The sequence below is a fragment of the Amblyomma mixtum genome, chromosome 3 (assembly GCF_055824585.1).
Source record: "Amblyomma mixtum isolate Tamu chromosome 3, ASM5582458v1, whole genome shotgun sequence".
Taxonomy (NCBI): Eukaryota; Metazoa; Arthropoda; class Arachnida; order Ixodida; family Ixodidae; genus Amblyomma; species Amblyomma mixtum.
Genome location: NC_143014.1, coordinates 377559559 through 377579435, shown reverse-complemented (window position 1 = coordinate 377579435; position 19877 = coordinate 377559559). Strand labels below are relative to the sequence as shown.

General features: G+C 47.5%; 2 protein-coding genes and 2 pseudogenes across 2 annotated transcripts; all 4 read left to right on the top strand.

The window, feature by feature from the left end:
- Nucleotides 1-3697: 3697 nt before the first annotated feature.
- LOC149356878 (uncharacterized) lies at nucleotides 3698-5471 on the top strand (annotated as a pseudogene).
- A 1127-nt stretch (nucleotides 5472-6598) lies between these two features.
- On the top strand, nucleotides 6599-8112 carry LOC149356877 (uncharacterized). The gene is made up of 4 exons (XM_089576453.1): nucleotides 6599-6952; nucleotides 7377-7437; nucleotides 7496-7661; nucleotides 7989-8112. The coding sequence occupies exons 1-4, from the start codon at nucleotides 6599-6601 to the stop codon at nucleotides 8110-8112; spliced, it is 705 nt and encodes a 234-aa protein (XP_089432579.1).
- Nucleotides 8113-13596: 5484 nt separating this feature from the next.
- Nucleotides 13597-15458, top strand: LOC149356876 (uncharacterized; annotated as a pseudogene).
- A 1043-nt stretch (nucleotides 15459-16501) lies between these two features.
- LOC149356875 (uncharacterized) lies at nucleotides 16502-18011 on the top strand. Its single transcript, XM_089577843.1, has 4 exons — nucleotides 16502-16855; nucleotides 17280-17340; nucleotides 17399-17564; nucleotides 17891-18011. Exons 1-4 carry the CDS (start codon nucleotides 16502-16504, stop codon nucleotides 18009-18011), a joined length of 702 nt encoding a protein of 233 aa, XP_089433969.1.
- Nucleotides 18012-19877: the final 1866 nt, after the last annotated feature.

Here is a 19877-nt window from a genome sequence, read left to right as displayed (position 1 = left end):
CGATTGAGATGGTGTACGCGGGGTGAGTGCAAGTTCAGCATGTTCAGCAGTGGTTGCAGGTGCACATAATGCTCAGAGATTTTATGCAAAGAAATTCACTTCATGAGCTGAAAAGTCCTTGAGTGAGATTTTTATTACGGTGTTCTAGATGTGCTGCAGAAGACACACATATAAAGAGAAATTCTGTTCACTGTAGCTGTACTACTAGTGCACAGTTTAAAGGTGTATATATTTAGCACGTGCATGAGTTGCCTACTAATTGTTGTCGTACCTGCACTCGAGAGCAAATTTATCCTTGTCAACCAAAACTTCCGCACCAATACCATACCGGCATAGCAAAAGAAGCAATTAATTACTTTTTACTCAATCAGATGTGACACACGTCAGTAGTGTAAAATGTCGACGCACAGATCAGTCGCAAAAGATCAGCTAGGATGAAATGCGCCGTTGTGATCCGATGCCAGCACCAGGAGCGTACGACGAACAGAGACCCCGCCGACGCTACGTTGTTCAAGCGCTTAGTAAAAGAAAGGTATCTAAAAAAACCGCGCAGCTCACCGCTACACTCCTACACCTCCCTCCCCGCAAACACGCACCTAGACGCAGAGCGGCGCACAGGTGCGGTGAACCTTTTCCGACGCCAGGCCGCCGAGAAAGACGACATTGCGCGCCGTTTATAACGCAGCGCACCGTCCGCCTCCGGCTACCGTACACAGGCCGTGTGGCCTTCGAAACGCAGCTCAGCAACGTCGAGAGCGGCTTGACGTTTCGGTGCTGTTTGCTGAGGTGCAAAAGTTCGCTGATCAAAACATTCAACGCTTCTTCGCGTGTCGAAGCGCGGTTCCGGAGTGCCACCTTTTCGCGAGATTCATTTAAATGCATCGATCGCTCCGCGTAACGACACCAAGTGTGACGAACAAAATATCAAATGAGCGGTTATTCGCCGCATTTAAAAACAATCCTAGATGCGTGCGTAACGTCACGACGCGAGGCATGTAGACTTTAACACGCAAGGCCGAACACACCGTGCCGAAAGCCCGTCCACCGCCACCGAGAAACACTCGGGGCCCTAGCAACAACGACGCCATACGCCGTTGCTAGTGGCCCGAGTTTTTTTAGCAACAACGACAACGTTGCTAGGGGCCTGACTTTTTAAGCCTAAATTTTGACGTCACTTCCGCCACATTCTCGCCAATGCATTGGGAATACGAAGGGCCTCTCCTGAGTTTTCCTTCCTCCATGTCTCCATGGATCAGAAAAGGTGTTGATCACTAACTGACTACGTCTAGGAGGTCCTTTACCGAATACCACAGTATTCAGACATTTGAACTGAACCCTTACTGCGACAGCTGCTAAAGAGTGTTCAGGCTTAACTCCTTGACAATTACACAGGAGTTCGCAACAATGCCAACACCACCCCCCGCCGGTGCCAACATTATCTAAAGATTTTTCACTGTGTTGTTTAACAGTGTTCCTTGAACACAAACTAAGTGTCATCGGTGCTCCTCTTATAATATGGACATATCATCATAGTGATGTCTCATGCCGCGACAGGTCCACTGCATCAATGAAACGGCCATATTTATGCGTGACAGAGTGTGGTTCCAGCATAAATATGAAGAGGAACACAATTCGTACGTATAAACTATGCCTTACGGACTATGCAATGTTCTTACCAGGAGTTGTGATACGGGGTTTTCCTTTGCCGCCACCACAACGGCCGCCAGAAAGGCGGCGGTCCTTCGGCGGCAAAGATGCTGGTACGGTTACCGAGACCTCTATATCCTCCACAGAGGAGCTGGCCGTTAATTCGGCGTTGCGATGGCTCGTGGCCTTCGCGCGATACTTTTCTGGTGCAGCAGCTGCATCAGGCTCCGCACTAGAAGCAGAATCTATTGGACCAGTCTTTGGCTCCTTTGTAAGGTTGGGAGGGCAGGTCTAGCTGGGTGTTGGTGTTCTGGCCGCCCATCAGCGATGAGGCGATTGCCGATGGTGGCAAAGAAAGGCCTCCGGCGAAGATCACATGATCTTTCCTAGAAAGGACTGTCGACGGGGTTGGGGCATTGATGTCGCACCAGGTCCAGCAGCTCCACCTGTGGGCCAACTGAAACTGAATACGGTTGCGGTTCCGGCTTCACCGCTTCAGAAAAAGTGCCCGTCTCTTCGAAGATGAATCGCTTCCTAGATTATGGGTAGGATATGTTCTCTTTTGTCTTCAAGCTAATAATTTATTTTACTGTCTTCCAAATACGGCACGACCTGGAGTGCGCGCCATGTGCGCCAGTGCAGGTGGTGTCTTTTCAGAGCCATCTACCGAGGAGCAGAAGATTGGCGCCCGCCTCGTTTCCGAAGTGGAGAAGCCGCACAGAACCCTCAACAGTGTCGACGTATACGGTGGCTGCGGGGGTCTGTCCTTCGGTCTAGCCAAAGCATGCTTAGCAAGCCCCGTGCTCGCAGTCAGCGACAACGAGCACCATTTGACCACTTTAAGCAAGAACTTCCCCGATGTGCCGACGTCTCACGCCTGTCCGTCAAAAGTGCTCAAGCAGCTCCACGCTGGCGGGATGACCGACATTCTCGGAGACATCGAGAAAGAAGATGGGAGCCCGTCCTTCGAATCTCACAAGAGCTGCCGATTTTTGGAGGGTTGTGACAAACAGGGGCTCAGGAATTCTCAACTAGTGACTTTTCTCGGATTCAGTGCCTTCTTTGAATCTTCGTACGTCGTCCTCGTTGCCGAGAGTTGCTCCGTCCGGCACCATAACGGCGACGGCCTTGCCTTGGCTCTCAAGTGCCTTCTGGACCTTGGTTATCAAACTTCTTGCAGCATGCTGCAGGATGGCTGCTACGGTATGCCGCAGAGACACCGGCGCCTCGTCATCTTTGGGGCCAAGCGCGGCCGAGCAAAACTGCCAGCTTTTCCTTTGCCGACTCACACTTTCGAAGTGCCCGAGTGCCACCTATCATTTGCCGTGGACGGTCGCGCCTACAGCAGTCCTCTGAACTTGACCTCTGCGGCGCCATACCAGAGGACCACCTTAAGGGATGCGATTGCCGACCTCAGTGATCCTGAGGCAAAGTTTGACAGAGGTCCGTCAGACTTCATTCGTTGTCACCAGCGGATATGCCCGATCGACTACGACTGCTACAAAAAGATGACGCCGTTGTCCCAGGCTAGTATCGCCGCCATCCCCAAGGTCCCTGGGTCGGACTGGCGCGACCTTCCAAACCGGGAGGTTGAGCTGAGCGACGGCACCCCCGCGTATCGCCTCATCTACACGCACCGCTGCTCACCGTTTATAAAGCTTTTTTAGTTTCGAAACTTCTCCTCCCGAAGCGGCCGCGTTTTGCGCCCGGCCACTGAGATGGCGCTGCAGTCGAAGTTTGCGCCACGCTCGACGCTAGCTAGCCACGCCGCGGTGCAGCAACGTTTCTGAGGCTCCGTTTGTCGTGCTCATTTGCGTCGCGTTCTTTTGTTATCAAGTGATCCTTTCGTTATGAGTTGAGTGTTTGTGCACTGCGCTTCAGCAGCTTTCGGTGTGTGGTCGGGTGAGGACGCTCATGGTGTGGACCCAACCTGCAAGTAGCGTGGGCTGCCGAATGTTCTCGAGCGCCAAGTTTTGGATTTTTTCGCTGTCAGAGGGTAGGTGGTGCGCGTCATTTATAGTCTTTAGAGTGTGCTAGGACTGTCAACCAAATGCCAACGTGTTTCGTGCCGGTATGTACCAGCGGGTACCGGCCCAACACGGAGAAAAGGCACTTCTTTTCTCCGCCAACCAATCCAAATCTCCTTGCAAAATGGTCGAGAGCGATACCCCGTGCAGACAAGGTGTTGGGGAAAACATGCAAAGTGTGCGATGCCCATTTCCAAGAAGGGGATATTCTGAAGTCATATAAGCATGTAATCAACGCAGAAGTGATTGAAATCGAGCGCGGTGTATGGTCTCTAAGGAGTGATGCAATTCCTACCATATTACCTAATCTCCCGCTGTACTTCTCGAATCGTAAACGGCGAAAATCTCCGAAAAAGAGAGCAACCGTCTCAAGAGACGCAGTGGCAACGCAGAGCGACGCTGCAGAAGATATCGATATCGAGCGAGAGCAACCAGAGCCCGTGCAAGACAGCTGCTTGCATGTTAATGAGCTGGTGGAGAAGAGTGCTTCTTTGAGGTTACCTCGTCAGTGGAGATCGGCAGCTCTTGAAGATGAAAATTGGCGCCGATCACAGATTGTTTTTTACACGGCAGGATTGGAGGCAGATGTATATACAGTACTCAAGAGTGTCGTAGTTCGCGAAGACATGAGTTGTGTTGTATCTGCCGCGGAAAACTGGTGCTGACGCTGCCCATGGAATTGGCAATCACTTCGTTAGCAGACGTAGAGGCAATTGTGCAGGTTGTACAAACTATGCAAGCCTGTCATGGTTGCACCTCTAGCAGGGGAGGAACTGTATACCACAAGCAGTGCAGAGCTCTTACTGAGGCAGAAAAAGGAGTCTGTATAAAGTGTGCGAAAATGACGAAGGACCTCAAAAGAAGAAGTGGGCTGAAACCCAAGAAAAAGGTGTGCCTTGCAGCACCTGTTTTGAGGAAGAGGCTCATTCATGCCGCTGCAGCTCGGGAGAAAATGAAGAAAGAAATTAGCGAACTCAGTGAAAAACTGAAGAAAGCGTTTTCAACAAGTCTAGGTGAAGTGACACAGGACCTGCCAGAAGCACAAAAGATGGTCATACAGACAGCCGTCATGCAACAAGCGGCCAAGTCGCCACGTGGGCACCAGTACAGTACAGACTGGCTTATGATCTGTCTGCTTCTGAGGCTGACAAGCCGAAAGTGTTACAGAACTCTATCTGACATGAAGATTTTGCCCCTGCCAAGTGCCAACCGCCTTGTGCAGCTACTGAAAGGTCTTCCATGTGGCTACGGCTTAAACAAATTTGCCCTTGGTAGCAGAAAACTGCATATGGCTGGCAAGCCAGAACATTACACATATGGTTGTCTAATCATCGATGAAGTAAAACTCAGGAAGGAACCGAGTTTAACAGGTCGTCCTACAAATTTGATGGCTTTGTAGATTACGGGGATATTACTAAAGTTGGCACAGACCAGCTGGCAGACCATGCACTGGTTGTTATGTTCAACCCAATGTTTGCGTCATGGGTCCAACCCATAGCAACTTTTGCAGCTAAGGGTGCAGCGCCAGGATGGGTCTTGGCAAAGGTGGTAATGAGCACAGTGCTACAATTGCATGAACATGGTGCTCGCGTACTGGCAGTGATAAGCGATGGTGCCGGAAATAACAAATGGATGTGGACACACCTCGGCATCAGTGGAAAGGTGGAGCACCCACAGTGCAAGATTGAACATCCCTGCCTTCCAGAGGGAACATTCCTCCACTTCATTTGTGACGTGCCACATATCGTGAAATGCATCCGGAATCATATGATGCACAAATATGGTCAGGCAAGTTAAATAATTCCTTGGATATGCATGTCTCTTGGGTGATGACGCTGTGTAACAGAGACTTGTTCACCTGTTTAATTACTGCACATAACGAAATGGTGTACAATAATTTGTTGCAGGTAGGTGAATACCAAGCAAATTTCCAGCACTATGAACGTCTTTTTGAGGCGGAAAAAAAGGCCGCTATAAAAGTGGTTCCTAAGTTGACTGAGCACCATGTCAAGCCATAGAAGCTCCAGACCATGAACGTTCGTCTGGCGACTCAGGTAAAGTTGGCCATTCAGTCATTGTAAACATTGTAAGCAGTTGGTGCCATAAAACTGCATGCTTATACATTACATCTGTGCTTGTCAGCGTCCAGACATTTTCAAAACTAATTTGACATCATGTTTTTCCAAGCTTTACAAATTTCTTTTACTCTTTTTCGCTTGCAGCTCTTCAGCCGAAGTGTGTCGATTGGCCTGAAGGTCTACAGACAAATGATGGTACCTGGCTTCGCCGACAGTTTTGGAACGGAACAGTTCACGATGCTACTAAATGACCTCTTTGACATTCTGAACTCTAAGGTTCCTGCAGCTGGAATACGAAAGGGATCTCCCCCGTGCTGGTCTGAACACCCCGTGCTGGTCTCCGCTGTGTTCAACCGCCTCGATGCATCTTTATGGCACCCCGACGGCTTCTGCCGTGACTTTGGCCACATGCAGACTGACCTGATTGACTGCCGCACAGGCCGGATTCTTCGAGACCAGCCGATGCGGGTATTTTGGGAAGGCTTTGAAAGCTTGCACAAACGCATGAAGGACAGAGATGGAGAGTACATGATACTCAAGTTGAAGGACTGGCCACCCAGCGATGACTTCAGTCATGTGCTCCCAAGCAGGTTTGCTGATCTCATGAAAGCTCTGCATGTTCAGCAGTGGTTGCAGGTGCACATAATGCTCAGTTCTCCAAGTCCAGATGACTTGGAAGAACCACAACTGAAGAAGACTAGTGTGCGGAGAGACTCGTATGGATGCGTGTCTTTGGCGCCCAAGTTACCCGATGGAGAAACTACTGAACGGCAGGAGGAAAAGAAAGCTTCTTTACTGGAGGAGTTCAGGCTTTCATTTCGGAACGAAGTGCTTATCACTCGACTGATGTCAGAAACCTACGCTTCACAGCGACTGCTGATCAACAAATCAAGAAGCATAATGGATATCAAGCAAAACTGGCCATTTCTGTTTGAAGAGCGGCATCTGAATTCGCACGTCAACATCCTGCTGGGCTTTAATATGTCAGACGCTTTTGACAAGAACCTGCAAACTGTTGGAAGGCAGCTTTTTCGATATGCCCACAGCCAGGTAAAAAGGGAAAATGTCAAAAAGTGCTTGAAGGAAATAGAGACATCCAAGACTGAGAGAAGGTCGGCTGCAGCTAAATACGAAGGCACCCCACTGCTGTTACTTGCTTTACTGGACGAAGAGGAAGACCTCTTCTACAAAGTTTTGGAGGTAAGCGTTATGATTAGTTGAACTCTTGCATAAATGTCTACAGTAACAAGACTCTATTAATTGGAATAATAAAGCCACAAAAAATGCATGTCATCGCACTTCTTTTGGTACTGCCATCCATGTTGTTCAGCCAGGCCGCTCGACTTTTCTGCGTGTCATAATCAAAGTATGTCTGCATTTTGAGCCACTTCTTTCTAGTCGACAGTGGATGTTGTTATGGAACTTCAGTAGCTAGAGAAGTAACAGATTAAAATTGTGCAGTGAACTACATGATGTTTTCAGTTTTCTAGGCTTTCTCAGTGCTTCTATTCAGGCATTAACTTACATATTAACAATGTCTATCTACATTGTGCGTTTACCATAAATTTAAATCAGCTGTTGTAAAGGCTACTGCTGTAACACATACTATGCCCTTACCATGAAGGAGACGGCTGCCGATGAGGACCTGGGAGACCTACCCTGCTCACCATTCATCTGTGCTAAAGGTAGTGCTTTTAATTTATGCAATGACAGTCACATTATAACAGTACCATATTTGTGCAGGATGCAGCTTTCTCACTGCGAAGTCCTTTACCGTCACCATTGACGGCCAGCCAGTTTTTGAGGCGTCCACTGCAGCGAAGGCCTTCAAGATGATGTTCGTGTCTCACTTTGCCTTCAACATTGAATACCAGTTCGATACGAGCCGGACCATGGAGTTCACCCAAAGGCAAGAACAGGCTCTGTTCTTTCGCCAATAGTTTTCTTTGGGTACTTTAGCTAAAGTGAAGCATCTATTTTGTAGAACTGTGTGCTTCTTCCTAACAACAATTCAGTGAGCTGAAGAAGTGTGCGCCATAAAGAGCAACATTCCTGTGACGGGCCAAACAAAGGCTGATATTTTTTGATTGCATTCAGATTTTATTTGACTTTGGGGAAGAAAAGGGACTCCTTGAAGTGAAGGCCGCTGCATGCAGCAGACAACTTGTCCCGAAATGAAAGTTGTATGATATAACAGTGGTCTTGAAAGTAAAGCCAAAACTGATTTCTTTTCCAGGGCCATCGCTGGAATAAACCCAGCCAGGGGCACGAAAACTGAGAAAACAGAGAAGAAACAGCACTCTCTCTCACCAAAGGTCGCCGCACTCATTAGGGCACTTGCCGAGTATGACTTTTTGTAACATTTTATTACTTCGCTTGCTGAATAAGACATTTAGCTGCATTTTAATCAATCACGAATGGAAATAAACGTTTCAATAGTTTTATTGCATCAGTATGGGCCTAGCATGGTCCAAGGTGAATTGAGGGTCCGCTACAAGAACAATGTAAACTAAGGAAAGCGAGAGTTGTACCAAGAATTTGTTTTCTGCTGCAAGTATGTCATCTGTAAAACAGTTTTCTGGACAATAAAGAAGGTGTAGAAAAAGCAACTGATATTTCCGGCTTTTTTATTGAATATTTCTGTGAAACAGCAAAAAAAAATAATTCCAACAATGCAGGAAAAATATATATGGAGAACAGAAAGTAATATATATTTTCTGCATTTTTCAGGAGCTTTCTGTGCGGTGAAACATATTTGTGTGAAATCACAGAAAGTTTGTGAGAACTAAAACAAATATTCACAGAAACTTTCTGAGCGGTGAAAATATATTTGTGTGAAATCACAGAAAGTTTGAGAGAACAAAAACAAATATTCACAGAAACTTTCTGTGCGGTGAAAACACATTTCCGTGAAATCACTGAAAACTTTCAAAACACAAAACAGAAAATTACAGAATATTTCTGCACAATGAAAAAACATGTTTTCGTGAAATGACCGAAACGTTCTAGAACGGAAAACAGATAATCACAGATATTTTCTGGCAGGAAAGCTGCGACTTTTTGTTATTTAACACATAAATTTTTTACAGTGTACGCAAATATAAACGGTTACTTTTGACCCCTTTTGTGACGCTTGTGTAATGGCTCGATTACTGTTGACTGTTGCAGCGATTGACATTTCAAGCGCGCAACAGCCTTTTTTCTGAGCAGTACTGAGTTAGCATCAACCGCTGGGTTGTCCGCGTTATGATTGCGCAGAGCTAGAAAGGTAACGCAAACGCTCATAGTGCTCATAAGAATAGGATCATCGTTCCATCTTTTACTAGGCTTTTCCTGCGGGCATTAACATTACCGGCTAATGTTAGCGGATTTGTGAAACACCCATCGGGTTGCGGGAGGACTTGGAAACCAGATGCTGTCAGCAATGGGCACTGTTTAATTCTCACAGTATAGTTTGTCACGCGCGAGACTCAAAAAATGAACTACCACTCATGTAAGCATACATGGTCGGAGGAAGCTTACTTGAGAACGCGAATCTGCGACAAAAAAGTGCCAGAATTTGTTTTATTGTAATCTTGCATGAAATACAACGCGATACTATTTTTCGAGCGTTATAAACGACGAAACATTTACCAGCGCTGCGACAGGAAGCAAGGACCAATTGGATAAAAAAGCATGCAATCCGCTTGTCAATAAGGCTAAGATTATGTTCAGGCATCAAGTTAAATTGACTAGGGAATTGAGTTTCTGTGAATGTATTCACAGAAATACGGTCATGTGCGCAAGCACACAAAACAGCATGACAAAACACCATGAAATGAACGTCAGGACGGAAGGGAAAAGATGCATGTAGTAGGGACGGTGAACTCTCGCGCGAATCGATGTCCAGGCCGCAGGCGCAGAGGAAGCCCTCGCCAGTATAGGCCGTCCGGGCGCCCAGGAACTGTAGACATCAGAAGCGGCGCGAGAGAGCGACTAACGCTCGAAAGAGCCAGGACGACGACGAACAACCTCAGGGACAATGAACTGAGTATTTACAGCAGTGCGATTGAGAGGGTGTACGCGGGGTGAGTGCAAGTTCAGCATGTTCAGCAGTGGTTGCAGGTGCACATAATGCTCAGAGATTTTATGCAAAGAAATTCACTTCATGAGCTGAAAAGTCCTTGAGTGAGATTTTTATTACGGTGTTCTAGATGTGCTGCAGAAGACACACATATAAAGAGAAATTCTGTTCACTGTAGCTGTACTACTAGTGCACAGTTTAAAGGTGTATATATTTAGCACGTGCATGAGTTGCCTACTAATTGTTGTCGTACCTGCACTCGAGAGCAAATTTATCCTTGTCAACCAAAACTTCCGCACCAATACCATACCGGCATAGCAAAAGAAGCAATTAATTACTTTTTACTCAATCAGATGTGACACACGTCAGTAGTGTAAAATGTCGACGCACAGATCAGTCGCAAAAGATCAGCTAGGATGAAATGCGCCGTTGTGATCCGATGCCAGCACCAGGAGCGTACGACGAACAGAGACCCCGCCGACGCTACGTTGTTCAAGCGCTTAGTAAAAGAAAGGTATCTAAAAAAACCGCGCAGCTCACCGCTACACTCCTACACCTCCCTCCCCGCAAACACGCACCTAGACGCAGAGCGGCGCACAGGTGCGGTGAACCTTTTCCGACGCCAGGCCACCGAGAAAGACGACATTGCGCGCCGTTTATAACGCAGCGCACCGTCCGCCTCCGGCTACCGTACACAGGCCGTGTGGCCTTCGAAACGCAGCTCAGCAACGTCGAGAGCGGCTTGACGTTTCGGTGCTGTTTGCTGAGGTGCAAAAGTTCGCTGATCAAAACATTCAACGCTTCTTCGCGTGTCGAAGCGCGGTTCCGGAGTGCCACCTTTTCGCGAGATTCATTTAAATGCATCGATCGCTCCGCGTAACGACACCAAGTGTGACGAACAAAATATCAAATGAGCGGTTATTCGCCGCATTTAAAAACAATCCTAGATGCGTGCGTAACGTCACGACGCGAGGCATGTAGACTTTAACACGCAAGGCCGAACACACCGTGCCGAAAGCCCGTCCACCGCCACCGAGAAACACTCGGGGCCCTAGCAACAACGACGCCATACGCCGTTGCTAGTGGCCCGAGTTTTTTTAGCAACAACGACAACGTTGCTAGGGGCCTGACTTTTTAAGCCTAAATTTTGACGTCACTTCCGCCACATTCTCGCCAATGCATTGGGAATACGAAGGGCCTCTCCTGAGTTTTCCTTCCTCCATGTCTCCATGGATCAGAAAAGGTGTTGATCACTAACTGACTACGTCTAGGAGGTCCTTTACCGAATACCACAGTATTCAGACATTTGAACTGAACCCTTACTGCGACAGCTGCTAAAGAGTGTTCAGGCTTAACTCCTTGACAATTACACAGGAGTTCGCAACAATGCCAACACCACCCCCCGCCGGTGCCAACATTATCTAAAGATTTTTCACTGTGTTGTTTAACAGTGTTCCTTGAACACAAACTAAGTGTCATCGGTGCTCCTCTTATAATATGGACATATCATCATAGTGATGTCTCATGCCGCGACAGGTCCACTGCATCAATGAAACGGCCATATTTATGCGTGACAGAGTGTGGTTCCAGGATAAATATGAAGAGGAACACAATTCGTACGTATAAACTATGCCTTACGGACTATGCAATGTTCTTACCAGGAGTTGTGATACGGGGTTTTCCTTTGCCGCCACCACAACGGCCGCCAGAAAGGCGGCGGTCCTTCGGCGGCAAAGATGCTGGTACGGTTACCGAGACCTCTATATCCTCCACAGAGGTGCTGGCCGTTAATTCGGCGTTGCGATGGCTCGTGGCCTTCGCGCGATACTTTTCTGGTGCAGCAGCTGCATCAGGCTCCGCTCTAGAAGCAGAATCTATTGGACCAGTCTTTGGCTCCTTTGTAAGGTTGGGAGGGCAGGTCTAGCTGGGTGTTGGTGTTCTGGCCGCCCATCAGCGATGAGGCGATTGCCGATGGTGGCAAAGAAAGGCCTCCGGCGAAGATCACATGATCTTTCCTAGAAAGGACTGTCGACGGGGTTGGGGCATTGATGTCGCACCAGGTCCAGCAGCTCCACCTGTGGGCCAACTGAAACTGAATACGGTTGCGGTTCCGGCTTCACCGCTTCAGAAAAAGTGCCCGTCTCTTCGAAGATGAAGACACCACCTGCACTGGCGCACATGGCGCGCACTCCAGGTCGTGCCGTATTTGGAAGACAGTAAAATAAATTATTAGCTTGAAGACAAAAGAGAACATATCCTACCCATAATCTATTATGGGTAGGATATGTTCTCTTTTGTCTTCAAGCTAATAATTTATTTTACTGTCTTCCAAATACGGCACGACCTGGAGTGCGCGCCATGTGCGCCAGTGCAGGTGGTGTCTTTTCAGAGCCATCTACCGAGGAGCAGAAGATTGGCGCCCGCCTCGTTTCCGAAGTGGAGAAGCCGCACAGAACCCTCAACAGTGTCGACGTATACGGTGGCTGCGGGGGTCTGTCCTTCGGTCTAGCCAAAGCTTGCTTAGCAAGCCCCGTGCTCGCAGTCAGCGACAACGAGCACCATTTGACCACTTTAAGCAAGAACTTCCCCGATGTGCCGACGTCTCACGCCTGTCCGTCAGAAGTGCTCAAGCAGCTCCACGCTGGCGGGATGACCGACATTCTCGGAGACATCGAGAAAGAAGATGGGAGCCCGTCCTTCGAATCTCACAAGAGCTGCCGATTTTTGGAGGGTTGTTACAAACAGGGGCTCAGGAATTCTCAACTAGTGACTTTTCTCGGATTCTGTGCCTTCTTTGAATCTTCGTACGTCGTCCTCGTTGCCGAGAGGTGCTCCGTCCGGCACCATAACGGCGACGGCCTTGCCTTGGCTCTCAGAGCCTTCTGGACCTTGGTTATCAAACTTCTTGCAGCATGCTGCAGGATGGCTGCTACGGTATGCCGCAGTGACATCGGCGCCTCGTCATCTTTGGGGCCAAGCGCGGCCGAGCAAAACTGCCAGCTTTTCCTTTGCCGACTCACACTTTCGAAGTGCCCGAGTGCCACCTATCATTTGCCGTGGACGGTCGCGCCTACAGCAGTCCTCTGAACTTGACCTCTGCGGCGCCATACCAGAGGACCACCTTAAGGGATGCGATTGCCGACCTCAGTGATCCTGAGGCAAAGTTTGACAGAGGTGCGTCAGACTTCACTCGTTGTCACCAGCGGATATGCCCGATCGACTACGACTGCTACAAAAAGATGACGCCGTTGTCCCAGGCTAGTATCGCCGCCATCCCCAAGGTCGCTAGGTCGGACTGGCGCGTCCTTCCCAACCGGGAGGTTGAGCTGAGCGACGGCACCCCCGCGTATCGCCTCATCTACACGCACCGCTGCTCACCGTTTATAAAGCTTTTTTAGTTTCGAAACTTCTCCTCCCGAAGCGGCCGCGTTTTGCGCCCGGCCACTGAGATGGCGCTGCAGTCGAAGCTTGCGCCACGCTCGACGCTAGCTAGCCACGCCGCGGTGCAGCAACGTTTCTGAGGCTCCGTTTGTCGTGCTCATTTGCGTCGCGTTCTTTTGTTATCAAGTGATCCTTTAGTTATGAGTTGAGTGTTTGTGCACTACGCTTCAGCAGCTTTCGGTGTGTGGTCGGGTGAGGACGCTCATGGTGTGGACCCAACCTGCAAGTAGCGTGGGCTGCCGAATGTTCTCGAGCGCCAAGTTTTGGATTTTTTCGCTGTCAGAGGGTAGGTGGTGCGCGTCATTTATAGTCTTTAGAGTGTGCTAGGACTGTCAACCAAATGCCAACGTGTTTCGTGCCGGTATGTACCAGCGGGTACCGGCCCAACACGGAGAAAAGGCACTTCTTTTCTCCGCCAACCAATCCAAATCTCCTTGCAAAATGGTCGAGAGCGATACCCCGTGCAGACAATGTGGTGGGGAAAACATGCAAAGTGTGCGACGCCCATTTCCAAGAAGGGGAATTTTCTGAAGTCATATAAGCATGTAATCAACGCAGAAGTGATTGAAATCGAGCGCGGTGTATGGTCTCTAAGGAGTGATGCAATTCCTACCATATTTCCTAATCTCCCGCTGTACTTCTCGAATCGTAAACGGCGAAAATCTCCGAAAAAGAGAGCAACCGTCTCAAGAGACGCAGTGGCAACGCAGAGCGACGCTGCAGAAGATATCGATATCGAGCGAGAGCAACCAGAGCCCGTGCAAGACAGCTGCTTGCATGTTAATGAGCTGGTGGAAAAGAGTGCTTCTCTGAGGTTACCTCGTCAGTGGAGATCGGCAGCTCTTGAAGATGAAAATGGGCGCCGATCACAGATTGTTTTTTACACGGCAGGATTGGAGGCAGATGTATATACAGTACTCAAGAGTGTCGTAGTTCGCGAAGACATGAGTTATGTTGTATCTGCCCGCGGAAAACTGGTGCTGACGCTGCCCATGGATTTGGCAATCACTTCGTTAGCAGACGTAGAGGCAATTGTGCAGGTTGTACAAACTATGCAAGCCTGTCATGGTTGCACCTCTAGCAGGGGAGGAACTGTATACCACAAGCAGTGCAGAGCTCTTACTGAGGCAGAAAAAGGAGTCTGTATAAAGTGTGCGAAAATGACGAAGGACCTCAAAAGAAGAAGTGGGCTGAAACCCAAGAAAAAGGTGTGCCTTGCAGCACCTGTTTTGAGGAAGAGGCTCATTCGTGCCGCTGCAGCTCGGGAGAAAATGAAGAAATTAGCGAACTCAGTGAAAAACTGAAGAAAGCGTTTTCAACAAGTCTAGGTGAAGTGACACAGGACCTGCCAGAAGCACAAAAGATGGTCATACAGACAGCCGTCATGCAACAAGCGGCCAAGTCGCCACGTGGGCACCGGTACAGTACAGACTGGCTTATGATCTGTCTGCTTCTGAGGCTGACAAGCCCAAAGTGTTACAGAACTCTATCTGACATGAAGATTTTGCCCCTGCCAAGTGCCAACCGCCTTGTACAGCTACTGAAAGGTCTTCCATGTGGCTACGGCTTAAACAAATTTGCCCTTGGTAGCAGAAACCTGCATATGGCTGGCAAGCCAGAACATTACACATATGGTTGTCTAATAATCGATGAAGTGAAACTCAGGGAAGGAACCGAGTTTAACAGGTCGTCCTACAAATTTGATGGCTTTGTAGATTACGGGGATATTACCAAAAATGGCACAGACCAGCTGGCAGACCATGCACTGGTTGTTATGTTCAACCCAATGTTTGCGTCATGGGTCCAACCCATAGCAACTTTTGCAGCTAAGGGTGCAGCGCCAGGATGGGTCTTGGCAAAGGTGGTAATGAGCTCAGTGCTACAATTGCATGGACATGGTGCTCGTGTACTGGCAGTGATAAGCGATGGTGCCGGAAATAACAAATCGATGTGGACACACCTCGGCATCAGTGGAAAGGTGGAGCACCCACAGTGCAAGATTGAACATCCCTGCCTTCCAGAGGGAACATTCCTCCACTTCATTTGTGACGTGTCACATATCGTGAAATGCATCCGGAATCATATGATGAAGCACAAATATGGTCAGGCAAGTTAAATAATTCCTTGGATATGCATGTCTCTTGAGTGATGACGCTGTGTAACAGAGACTTGTTCACCTATGTTTAATTACTGCACATAACGAAATGGTGTACAATAATTTGTTGCAGGTAGGTGAATACCAAGCAAATTTCCAGCACTATGAACGTCTTTTCGAGGCGGAAAAAAAGGCCGCTATAAAAGTGGTTCCTAAGTTGACTGAGAACCATGTCAAGCCATAGAAGCTCCAGACCATGAACGTTCGTCTGGCGACTCAGGTAAAGTTGGCCATTCAGTCATTGTAAACATTGTAAGCAGTTGGTGCCATAAAACTGCATGCTTATACATTACATCTGTGCTTGTCAGCGTCCAGACATTTTCAAAACTAATTTGCCATCATGTTTTTCCAAGCTTTACAAATTTCTTTTACTCTTTTTCGCTTGCAGCTCTTCAGCCGAAGTGTGTCGATTGGCCTGAAGGTCTACAGACAAATGATGGTACCTGGCTTCGCCGACAGTTTTGGAACGGAACAGTTCACGATGCTACTAAATGACCTCTTTGACATTCTGAACTCCAAGGTTCCTGCAGCTGGAATACGAAAGGGATCTCCCCCGTGCTGGTCTGAACACCCCGTGCTGGTCTCCGGTGTGTTCAACCGCCTCGATGCATCTTTATGGCACCCCGACGGCTTCTGCCGTGACTTTGGCCACATGCAGACTGACCTGATTGACTGCCGCACAGGCCGGATTCTTCGAGACCAGCCGATGCGGGTATTTTGCGAAGGCTTTGAAAGCTTGCACAAACGCATGAAGGACAGAGATGGAGAGTACATGATACTCAAGTTGAAGGACTGGCCACCCAGCGATGACTTCAGTGATGTGCTCCCAAGCAGGTTTGCTGATCTCATGAAAGCTCTGCATGTTCAGCAGTGGTTGCAGGTGCACATAATGCTCAGTTCTCCAAGTCCAGATGACTTGGAAGAACCACAACTGAAGAGGACTAGTGTGCGGAGAGACTCCTATGGATGCGTGTCTTGGGCGCCCAAGTTACCCGATGGAGAAACTACTGAACGGCAGGAGGAAAAGAAAGCTTCTTTACTGGAGCAGTTCAGGCTTTCATTTCGGAACGAAGTGCTTATCACTCGGCTGATGTCAGAAACCTACGCTTCACAGCGACTGCTGATCAACAAATTAAGAAGCATAATGGATATCAAGCAAAACTGGCCATTTCTGTTTGAAGAGCGGCATCTGAATTCGCACGTCAACATCCTGCTGGGCTTTAATATGTCAGACGCTTTTGACAAGAACCTGCAAACTGTTGGAAGGCAGCTTTTTCGATATGCCCACAGCCAGGTAAAAAGGGAAAATGTCAAAAAGTGCTTGAAGGAAATAGAGACATCCAAGACTGAGAGAAGGTCGGCTGCAGCTGAATACGAAGGCACCCCACTGCTTTTACTTGCTTTACTGGACGAAGAGGAACACCTCTTCTACAAAGTTTTGGAGGTAAGCGTTATGATTAGTTGAACTCTTGCATAAATGTCTACAGTAACAAGACTCTATTAATTGGAATAATAAAGCCACAAAAAATGCATGTCATCGCACTTCTTTTGGTACTGCCATCCATGTTGTTCAGCCAGGCCGCTCGACTTTTCTGCGTGTCATAATCAAAGTATGTCTGCATTTTGAGCCACTTCTTTCTAGTCGACAGTGGATGTTGTTATGGAACTTCAGTAGCTAGAGAAGTAACAGATTAAAATTGTGCAGTGAACTACGTGATGTTTTCAGTTTTCTAGGCTTTCTCAGTGCTTCTATTCAGGCATTAACTTACATATTAACAATGCCTATCTACATTGTGCGTTTGCCATAAATTTAAATCAGCTGTTGTAAAGGCTACTGCTGTAACACATACTATGCCCTTACCATGAAGGAGACGGCTGCCGATGAGGACCTGGGAGACCTACCCTGCTCACCATTCATCTGTGCTAAAGGTAGTGCTTTTAATTTATGCAATGACAGTCACATTATAACAGTACCATATTTGTGCAGGATGCAGCTTTCTCACTGCGAAATCCTTTACCATCACCATTGACGGCCAGCCAGTTTTTGAGGCGTCCACTGCAGCGAAGGCCTTCAAGATGATGTTCGTGTCTCACTTTGCCTTCAACATTGAATACCAGTTCGATACGAGCCGGACCATGGAGTTCACCCAAAGGTAAGAACAGGCTCTGTTCTTTTGCCAATAGTTTTCTTTGGGTACTTTAGCTAAAGTGAAGCATCTATTTTGTAGAACTGTGTGCTTCTTCCTAACAACAATTCGGTGAGCTGAAGAAGTGTGCGCCATAAAGAGCAACATTCCTGTGACGGGCCAAACAAAGGCTGATATTTTTGATTGCATTCAGATTTTATTTGACTTTGGGGAAGAAAAGGGACTCCTTGAAGTGAAGGCCGCTGCATGCAGCAGACAACTTGTCCCGAAATGAAAGTTGTATGATATAACTGCGGTCTTGAAAGTAAAGCCAAAACTGATTTGTTTTCCAGGGCCATCGCTGGAATAAACCCAGCCAGGGGCACGAAAACTGAGAAAACAGAGAAGAAACAGCACTCTCTCTCACCAAAGGTCGCCGCACTCATTAGGGCACTTGCCGAGTATGACTTTTAGTAACATTTTATTACTTCGCTTGCTGAATAAGACAATTAGCTGCATTTTAATCAATCACGAATGGAAATAAACGTTTCAATAGTTTTATTGCATCAGTATGGGCTTAGCATGGTCCAAGGTGAATTGAGGGTCCGCTACAAGATCAATGTAAACTAAGGAAAGCGAGAGTTGTACCAAGAATTTGTTTTCTGCTGCAAGTATGTCATCTGTAAAACAGTTTTCTGGACAATAAAGAAGGTGTAGAAAAACCAACTGATATTTCCGGCTTTTTTATTGAATATTTCTGTGAAACAGCAAAAAAAATAATTCCAACAATGCAGGAAAAATATATATGGAGAACAGAAAGTAATATATATTTTCTGCATTTTTCAGGAGCTTTCTGTGCGGTGAAACATATTTGTGTGAAATCACAGAAAGTTTGTGAGAACAAAAACAAATATTCACAGAAACCTTCTGTACGGTGAAAACACATTTCCGTGAAATCACTGAAAACTTTCAAAACACAAAACAGAAAATTACAGAATATTTCTGCACAATGAAAAAACATGTTTTCGTGAAATGACCGAAACGTTCTAGAACGGAAAACAGATAATCACAGATATTTTCTGGCAGGAAAGCTGCCAGACTTTTTCTGTTATTTAACACATAAATTTTTTACAGTGTACGCAAATATAAACGGTTACTTTTGACCCCTTTTGTGACGCTTGTGTAATGGCTCGATTACTGTTGACTGTTGCAGCGATTGACATTTCAAGCGCGCAACAGCCTTTTTTCTGAGCAGTATTGAGTTAGCATCAACCGCTGGGTTGTCCGCGTTATGATTGCGCAGAGCTAGCAAGGTTACGCAAACGCTCAGAGTGCTCATAAGAATAGGATCATCGTTCCATCTTTTACTAGGCTTTTCCTGCGGGCATTAACATTACCGGCTAATGTTAGCGGATTTGTGAAACACCGATCGGGTTGCGGGAGGACTTGGAAACCAGATGCTGTCAGCAATGGGCACTGTTTAATTCTCACAGTATAGTTTGTCACGCGCGAGACTCAAAAAATGAACTACCACTCATGTAAGCATACATGGTCGGAGGAAGCTTACTTGAGAACGCGAATCTGCGATAAAAAAGTGCCAGATTTGTTTTATTGTAATCTTGCATGAAATACAACGCGATACTATTTTTCGAGCGTTATAAACGACGAAACATTTACCAGCGCTGCGACAGGAAGCAAGGAACAATTGGATAAAAAAGCATGCAATCCGCTTGTCAATAAGGCTAAGATTATGTTCAGGCATCAAGTTAAATTGACTATGGAATTGAGTTTCTGTGAATGTATTCACAGAAATACGGTCATGTGCGCAAGCACACAAAACAGCATGACAAAACACCATGAAATGAACGTCAGGACGGAAGGGAAAAGATGCATGTAGTAGGGACGGTGAACTCTCGCGCGAATCGATGTCCAGGCCACAGGCGCAGAGGAAGCCCTCGCCAGTATAGGCCGTCCGGGCGCCCAGGAACTGTAGACATCAGAAGCGGCGCGAGAGAGCGACTAACGCTCGAAAGAGCCAGGACGACGACGAACAACCTCAGGGACAATGAACTGAGTATTTACAGCAGTGCGATTGAGAGGGTGTACGCGGGGTGAGTGCAAGAGGTAACAACTGCAAAATTTCGACGTAATGCGCACTACTAGTCTGTCGCCAAGGTCACCAACAACGCAAAACAGCGTAGGGAGATGCAATAATGTAAGGACGGACGTCACCAATATGAGCACTGATTGGACATGCTCGATCGATGCAGAGGTCAAAGCGACAGAAATAGAGGGGAGCGCCCGTGGGTTGTGAGAAGGGAAATTAATATGCACGGAGGT

Bases quoted from the DNA above. Each gene is read 5' to 3' on its own strand.
- LOC149356877 (XM_089576453.1), top strand. From the start codon at position 6,599: ATGTCAGAAACCTACGCTTCACAGCGACTGCTGATCAACAAATCAAGA. The intron at 7,438-7,495 runs GTAGTGCTTTTA...ATATTTGTGCAG, and splicing joins ACCATTCATCTGTGCTAAAG to GATGCAGCTTTCTCACTGCG. The intron at 7,662-7,988 runs GCAAGAACAGGC...TTTCTTTTCCAG, and splicing joins ACCATGGAGTTCACCCAAAG to GGCCATCGCTGGAATAAACC.
- LOC149356875 (XM_089577843.1), top strand. From the start codon at position 16,502: ATGTCAGAAACCTACGCTTCACAGCGACTGCTGATCAACAAATTAAGA. The intron at 17,341-17,398 runs GTAGTGCTTTTA...ATATTTGTGCAG, and splicing joins ACCATTCATCTGTGCTAAAG to GATGCAGCTTTCTCACTGCG. The intron at 17,565-17,890 runs GTAAGAACAGGC...TTTGTTTTCCAG, and splicing joins ACCATGGAGTTCACCCAAAG to GGCCATCGCTGGAATAAACC.